Below are 8,445 nucleotides of genomic sequence, written 5' to 3' on the forward strand. Positions count from 1 at the left end.
TTTAATCAATACGGTATTCTTGTTATTTCACCAGGCTCGTTTGAGTTTTCTGACATGACTTGATATATAAGCTAGAATAATAATATGGAGACTACACACAGTTTTAGATCAAGGCTATGAAACTCGTAGAGATGGTTAAAGTTTAAGTAGTTTTTTTTTTGCGCCTGGGCCTCAGGTTGTTTCTTCTTCGCACATCTGTAGGTTGAAACGTTTATCTGTATGACTAATGTCCCTCAAACCGCACTGTTGTAACTTGTAACCATGGGAACCGAATGGGTTATGTCCTCCAAACATGAATGGGTCATCTGTCAAGTTTCCCTATTTAATTTCTATGCTTGTAACAAACAAATGATGACAATTTCCCCCATTATTGTGCAACTGCACTTCTACAAAACGTGTCATTTCAGCCAAACTGTTAAAGTAGTCCTGCTCTCTCTTCATTCATTTTATCTTTGATGTTGCTCCTGTTTTTGTTTGGTTTGTTTTTGTTTTTTTGAATGAGCCTGGACAGTTTTCTGGTACTTGCTCAGCCGTCGGGTTATAGTGCTTTTTTCCTGCCCCCTCTTCATCTGATTGGCTAACGCTGACCCAAACCCAACCCTAATCCGAATCCTAACCAATCTAAACAATGATGGCAGGGAGTATTATCCAATCAGAGGCAGAGTGGGGGCGGGTCTTCGCGGGATGCGGGGGGCGGGGGTAATGCACCGTCGGTTGGGTCATATCCGCCCTTGGACGCTATTGGTTGCTTAACGAGGTAACGTTTTTCCTTTGAATTTTTCTGACGATTTTATTGGCTAACTTCAAGACTTTTAAATTCGAAACGGCTCAGCTTTCACCACGAAAAGAGGGCGAGGGTTTTTCGAAAGAGTAACGCTACAGCACATATGCGTGGAGTTGTTTGTCTGGAAGAAAGAAGTAAGGTTACACTCATAGACAGTTTCTTCTCCTGTTTTGAGGTGGGTGGTGAAAAAAGATGATATACGTACAGACAGTTGATAAACGCCAAATACCAATGTTATGTTTATACGCTGAACTTCGTGTTAACTTACGCTAGCTATGTTTTATTTTCTCTCACCCGGCTGGCAACGAGCTAGCGTGAGTTAGCGAGTTTAACATAACGTTAACAGTTAATTAGCTAACGTCAGCCTGCGTGTTGAATTGGCTATGGCAGTGTGACATTAGCTGGCTGTCCACTTTAGCAAAACCGAAAAAACTTAACAATTACTTTTGCTTAACGTAAAAAAAAAAAAAAAAACACACTTATGTATCGTTTGCCACCAAAGGTCAGTAAACGTTAACTTTGACATCGTTCAAAGGAGAGCATATTTGCTCGCAAAATCTGAATAACCAACATATTTCAAACTTTACCGTAGCTGCCTGGAAATTGAATGAACGAAGGTTCTACAGTAGCTGCTGGCATCTCATCGGAGTTAATAAGACTAATTAAAAAAAAGAAGAAGAAGTGGTGTTAGATGACTTTATGTCTCAAATTAATCTCAACGGGCTCTGTAAAACGGTGCACTCTGGCAGACGCTACGCAGTAGGGAAATGGCCATGAATCACAAGACTGATCCAGCAACAATGGTGTTTTTTCTTTGATGAAAACGTTCATTGTACCCACATGGTAGCTGCATTGTTGTCATCCAGGTAAAACGCAGCAAGAGAGGCCACTTGAGGGCACATGAGTGTTTCTTGTGGGGTTAACACATGACTCTTTGGATCAGCTCCTACCCATGTCACTGGTAATGACGTATATCATGGTGCTCACGTGGCCACAAGTCTTATCAGTGTGCACAGCTGCTGGCATGACAACCCCAGGGTGTAGACCAAGGGTGCTCCAGCCCCCTTACATCTCTGTGTCACCCCCCTCATACAGGATGAGCTCAGTTGCTGTGAATGATGAGAACCGTGGGGTCTGCCCTGGAAAAAAGTACAGCAGTCCAGCAGATGACATTTTTGCCTTGGAGCAGCCAACGGGGAGAACATCCATCCTGCGTCAGTCAGAGAACCTGCCCAGCAAGACTGTGGCAAAAGGGGCAAAGGTACACCATTGAGTTCCTTTTGAGACTTGTTAAATGTCAATTCCCCATTTTTCTTCAGCCTTGATTTGGTTTCTCTCACACTGTAGCAACTAATATCTGAGAAGACAATATGTGGTCATGAAATGGTCACAAGCTTAGCCCTTTCAACAGTTATTAGTTGCTCGCCTCAAGCAGAGGGAGGGTGTGGAGAGTTGTTAATGATACAGAAGGTATTCACTAATGCATTATACAAGGTTAAAAAAAGTGTATTTTCAAACATGTCTTTCTACACTGAGTGTTGGACTTGCAAGGTGTATCTTCTGTCAGTGGTATTGAAGAGTGTATGTGTTTATCTTGTATGATTTATTTACATATATTTTTGCATGTATTGTGTGAATGTATATTATCTTTTTTTACTTATTTCTGATTCTCCATTTTAACTGAAATCTTGGCACATTGTAAAGGGGATAATGTCAATGTCCTATGAGACTTAAGTAAAAGTCTGAATAAATAAATTGGTCTTGTAATGTTACAGAAAGCAGAATGAGTGGGATATTCCTTCTATATAAAATAATTTGTTCTTCAGTTAGCTATTTTATAATGCTGACCATATCATTTGTGTGTAGGTTTGTTTTCAGACTCCGAGAAGAGACCCAGTCACCAAAAGAATCTTATCTCCCACAAAGTCTGTCAAGATGACAAGCCTGGATGAGTGTACAAAAGCTATGGAGTCATTAAATTTGGATAATGCAAAGTAAGTGCCAAAGTTTCCCTTTGTGCAACATGCTGCCAGTGAAATAATTGTTCAGTTAGGTAATTAAATCTCTTGTCTTTACAGTGCTTTGCAGCAGGATGTCACTGAGCCACCCTTTGGACTGAAATCCGGTAAATCCTCTAACTAAGCAGCCAGAAAATCAAACAAAGAGAAGCAATATCTGATAAGGAATCAAAATTTGTTGTTTTTATCTTTTCCACAGATGTGTCTTCTTATCCTGATGATGATATGCCCATACAAAGCAAGGGGGGATATCAATTGGATTTTGACAACCTTGATGCTATCAATCCTTTTCAAGGGTCTAATAAGATGGTCCTGTCTCCTGCAAGGCCTGCTGCAGAGGACCATTCGACAGGACAAAATGAGTCTCAACACAGCAGCCCAGAAAATATGTTGGAGGAGCCTACCAAAACGGAAACGGCACTAGATGAGACACTTCCGTTCATCCAGTCAGTGGAAAATTCACTCGCTGATGTCTCAGCTGACATATCGTCCACAGATAGCAGTGTGGTCACAGTTGTCAAGGTCCCAGCTGTTGAGGAGCAAGATTCATCTACTGTCACACTTGATAAAGAACCAAGTGTTGATCAAGACAAAGCGTCAACCAGCTCTTTTGTGGAGGATGCCCCACTGCCACCCAAAGGTTCTTACAACTTTGATTTTGATAACCTTGATTCAGTTAACCCTTTCCAAACTGGGGGCTCTAAAATCCAGAATTCCCCCGTCCTTGGGAGAAAGGTGCCAAATGAGGCTCTAACTGTTGAGGCAACAGAGGAAAAAGAAATGAATCCTACAATTATTGCCAATGTGCCTGAGTCAGTTCAGGAGGCACCCATCCAGCCTGAGGTGAACCCCACAGCTATAGCAGCTACTATTTCCAGCGATGCCATCAAGCCTGCAGAAGCTGAATCTGTGCCCCAGCCTGTCACCTCCCTTCCCAGAGAAGGCCCGGTCAAACTTGAATTCAATTTTGATGATGGTGGCGAAGTGAAATGCAAGCCACCACCCAAGAAGTTTGGCAAAAGGCCATCTGGTCTTAAGTCTACACAGGGAAAACCTGTACCTGAAAAGGACTCAAAACCACCCAAACAGTCTCCAGTCAAGCCTGCCGACCATGTTGAGGAGATTCCTGCTCCCAAGGGCTCCTACTCATTTGACTTTGATGACCCAAACTTCAATCCCTTTGGCACAAACTCGAAAATGGAAAATTCTCCAAAATGCAGCGTGAAATCCAGTCCAGTAGGCAATGTGTCTTCTCTGGCCAAGGAGATTGCTGTTCCTGTGGAAATGGCCATGCCTGTGGAGAATGAAGCCGTATCATCAGTGTGGTATGCTAACTTTTTTCAAAGTGTTTATTTGTAAAATCATTCTACTTTTCAGATGCCTTGCCCTACAGCTGCCGACACCGTATTTCATCTGAAGTTTGTGTTCATTTGCCCTCTATAGTGCTGAAGAGTGTGTTCCAAAGGCTAAACCCAACTCTGCCGTCATAAGCGAAGTAATGCATGTTTAAATCTTAATACAGTTTACCATATGATTTATAATTAGTTGTGTGTTTCATTCATAATGAATTTTTTCCTCACTGTTGAATGAAATGATCCAGGATGAGAACCCGATAGCTGCCCCCAGTCATAACCAGGGATTTCAACCTGAAAATGACCAACATGGGCTGAGTCTTCCTGAACCCCTTGAGTCTTTGGGTCAGTCTGAGCAGAAGTCACAGGCTGGCCTATCAGCACCCAGTGAAGACTTTGTTCCTGGAACCATGTGTAAGTTACTTTCATCTACCTCCTTAATTTTGTAAGGGTCACCACATGTTTTTTGTCTTATCATAGTTGTTAGTTGGAAAAGCAAAGTATGGCCACAGTAGATTGGGAGATGTTATACAGTCACCGTTGCATTGCAGTGTTTCCACTAATTACACAAGCCTCATTAATATTCAGTGTGTTTAGTATCAACACTGTAAACATGAACCTAGAGTTTTAGAAGTTTCCAAATGTGATTCACCATCCCTTTTGATTAGATTTTCCCAGCAAATTGAATCAGGGTTTAATGTTCTTTAAGGCCCACAGCCATTTTAAATTAGTCAAACACTTAACTGAATGTACACATTTCACCCCAGGACAATTTTTCAGGCTCAGAACTTTTGCTTGTTTTTAAACACTGTTGAAATTTATTATTTGTGTTATTTTCAGGACCATAAAGAATTAGATGTTGTTCTTTGCACAATAAAATCTAAAAGTGTATTGTAAGAAATCTAACACATTTTGTGCATTCATAACATGTATGTCTGAACCAGCCCCTTAAAACTAAATGTACTTTGGATGTTATCATTATCTTTTTCCCAGTCATGTCCAATGACTTTGATGGTCAAATCGACTACCTGGAGCAGTTTGGGTCCAGCAGTGTGAGTATTTACTGTGCATCTTAATCTGTAATATTTTATCTGTCAATGCATTATTTACATGCTTCAGTCTTGTCATCAGTTCAAGGAGTCGGCACTGAGGAAACAGTCCCTGTACCTTAAATTTGACCCCCTCTTGAGAGAGAGCCCCAAGAAGTCTGGAGGCCTGGCAGCTCAGATGAACCTCCCTCGACCTGCTCCCTTTGCCTCTCGGTACGATGTGCTTCTTCTTATTTCATTTACTTTGACTGCTGTCACTGGTAGTTAAAGGTTTGAACATCCTGCACGTCCATGAAATGTAACCAAGTTAACCACTTAACATGTGGGTGTTTTTCTTTCCACTGCAGTTTGGAGGCCTCACAGATGGCAGAAAAGAAGGCTGCAGATATTCCACAAAAGGATGATTTCAAACTCTTTGATGATGCTACAGCACCAGTAAGTTGCTTTTGGGCTGCTGCTGATTGACATGTGATACATATAAGAAGTCTTCATTAGGTTGGAGGCAAAGCTGTTAAATGCTTACATGGTAGCTCTTCTGACTTGACTTAAGATGCTACGTCCTGTCTTCCAGGATCCTCCAGTGCTTCAGAGCCTGGTGCCTGCTGTCCCCATTCCAGTAAACACAGAGGATGCAATTATTGAAGTGCTGAAATATAGTCAGAAAGACATGGATGCAGCCATTGCTAAGGTCCAGGCAGAGGTTGGTATTGCTCATTCTTAACATTTTGAGATTTGCAGTATTCAACTTCTTGATTTCTGTTGAGTTGCTTTTACATAGTTGTGCCATTGCTGAGAGGGTGGTCTAGATGGGTTTCCAACCTCTTGAGCAGTTTGTTTGTAGTGAGAACATCATCTAACCCAACCACAGGAAGCACTGCATATTAGGAGCTAAATATGAGAGACAAATCACAATAGTTAATAGAAAAATCTTAATGATTGTTTAACTTGCAGGAGTGTCAGCAGAATTCCCTGCCTCAGCAAACTAAGTTGTAAAACTATGTGGAAAGATACCAATTATTTATTGAATCCGCTCCCATTATTTGAAATTATTTTGTAAACAGGATAATCCCTTGATACACCCAAGGACCGCAGTGGGTAAAAATCCACCATTTAATACCAAATGAGATCATGAAATGCTGTTGATGCTCCATGTTTGTTTCCCACAACAAATTTGTGACAGGAGCCGACAGCTCCATCATAATTTTTGGTGATTAAAGCATGGTTTGAATTGAATATTAACAGTGCGAAAAATAACTAAATCAATTTTTAAAAACTAAAATCTGTCCCACAGTTGAACAAAAGAGAATATAGGTTTGAAGACACTTACTAATAACCTCTTGGCATTGAAAACGGAACTTATTAATTATTTACATCTTAGTTCAGACTCCAGGATAATTACTGTTCTATATTTACTGACTTATTAATATCTTGTGTCATTTATTCATTTTATTTAAACAGGCAAAGGAGAGAGAGGAGCAATGGAGTTTAAAGTATGACAAACTATTTGACGAGAGCCAGGAAATGAGGTATGCCATGCATTGTTTTTTCATCTGATCCACAATCTTATTTCAGGCATTGTGACCCTCATTGGCGCCCTTTTTTTTTTCCCCCATAGGAAAATAATTTCTGAATTTGAGCCCACAATTGCAAAAATATTGGGTAAGTTAATGTAACTGTGTGTGAATTATGTAGTCTCAACATTCAGGGTCATTGATACACGTGTAACAATAACTTGACACTCAATTCTGTGCCTCTGCTCAGCTGATCAAGAGAAGGAGAGGCAGGTGGCCCAGGCGAAGCTCAACGAGGCTCTGCTGGAAAAGGAGCAGGTGTCGATGGACCTGAATGCCATCGAGAGATCTTTCTCTGAGCTCTTCAAGAGACTGGAGAAGTACAAGGAGGTCATCGAGGGTTACAAGAAGGTCAGCATTCAAGGATCAGACGCTCACCCCATAAACCACAAATAATGTTGCCAAGAAAGTGGGGAATTTTATTTTTGTGTGTGTGTGTGTGTGTGTGTGTGTGTGTGTGTGTGTGTGTGTGTGTGTGTGTATACCCCTCTTCTCAGAATGAAGAGACTCTGAAAGCTTGTGCTCAGGAGTATCTAGCAAGGATCAAAAAGGAGGAGCAGCGTTACCAGACCCTCAAAGCTCACGCTGAGGAGAAAATTACCCGGTAAGATACACTAGACTACTAACCTGTGTTTGTTGCATAGATCCATGAAGGACTTGACAGTGATTTGACAGCATTGTTCTGTTTTGTCCTTAGTGCAAATGAAGCGATCGCTGATGTGCGGTCCAAGCTCAAGGCCGAGGTGTCAGCTCTTGAGGCCCAGCTGCGCAGGGAGCAGCTGAAGGCACAATCGCTAGAAAAGAACCTCGACCAGAAAGTAAGTACAGATGTGAAGGCTGTGGTGTCTGTTTTCACTGGTCTCAACAATGTTTTGTAATGTCAGTGCTTTTTTTCTGATTCACCTCTTCTCCCACAGGTAAAGGAGGCTGAAGAACTTACTAAACTTTGTGATGAGCTAATTGCAAAAGTCCAGAAGGGCTGAGTTCAACGGTACTTGTTTTATCTGTTTGTCTTGTTTTCTTTTTAATTGTTGTTGTCTACTTAAAAATGAAAATATGTGACTGAGTATTTGAAGATTAGTCACAATAGTGCTTTGTAAATATAGCCAGCTGTGTTTCGGATCAAACTGCTTGCACTTGAACAAAACATTTTTCCCAAGATCGAATAGACGCCTGAGTGAACTGTGTGTGCGCGCCTTTGTCAATGTTCTGATCTAATACTGTAATATAGATAATAAAGCTGTTCTACAAATCAGTCAATTGTGGTAGCCACTACAGTTTTTTTTTTTAAAATCTCATTTGTGAATTGTTAGGTCAGTCCTGTTTGAAACCACATGGGGGCAGTGTTAGATTCTGGGTAGAATTGGCTTTCAGCCCTGGCATTTGAGTTTTGGGTTTTAAAGCAGCTTTAATGGATCCTGAAGTAACATGGTTGATTCATGAAGGCTAAAAAAAAGTGCAGATTTATGTAGACTTTGCTAGTCTATGACCTATGCACTGTTACTTAAAAACATTCGAGCTACTCAATATATCCTCTTGTCTGTTTGGAGCCGCAGCTCATCCCATCATGCAACGCTTACAACAAAACAAGAGCTCGCCTGATACAATGCTCCCCTTCTTTCCTGAGCAATCACGGGGTCCTGTCACATCACTCTCAGAGCAGGACAATGC

At 41.2% G+C, this 8,445-nt stretch overlaps 1 protein-coding gene across 2 annotated transcripts; it reads left to right on the forward strand.

The window, feature by feature from the left end:
- The first annotated feature begins 776 nt into the window (after nt 1–776).
- On the forward strand, nt 777–8,034 carry tacc3 (transforming, acidic coiled-coil containing protein 3). 2 transcript variants are annotated; one of them, XM_030045161.1, is made up of 17 exons: nt 777–918; nt 1,880–2,045; nt 2,651–2,778; nt 2,863–2,909; nt 3,002–4,127; nt 4,246–4,297; nt 4,403–4,568; nt 5,148–5,206; nt 5,286–5,416; nt 5,551–5,638; nt 5,775–5,903; nt 6,662–6,729; nt 6,819–6,862; nt 6,965–7,125; nt 7,272–7,378; nt 7,472–7,592; nt 7,692–8,034. In XM_030045161.1, exons 2-17 carry the CDS (start codon nt 1,881–1,883, stop codon nt 7,755–7,757), a joined length of 2,658 nt encoding a protein of 885 aa, XP_029901021.1. In that variant the 5' UTR covers nt 777–918; nt 1,880; the 3' UTR covers nt 7,758–8,034. The 2 variants fall into 2 exon arrangements, with proteins under 2 accessions (XP_029901021.1, XP_029901020.1); XM_030045160.1 differs by having other exon boundaries at nt 804–959.
- The last annotated feature ends 411 nt before the right edge of the window (nt 8,035–8,445 follow it).

Source organism: Myripristis murdjan, chromosome 22, assembly GCF_902150065.1.
Source record: "Myripristis murdjan chromosome 22, fMyrMur1.1, whole genome shotgun sequence".
In the NCBI taxonomy this organism is placed as follows: domain Eukaryota; kingdom Metazoa; phylum Chordata; class Actinopteri; order Holocentriformes; family Holocentridae; genus Myripristis; species Myripristis murdjan.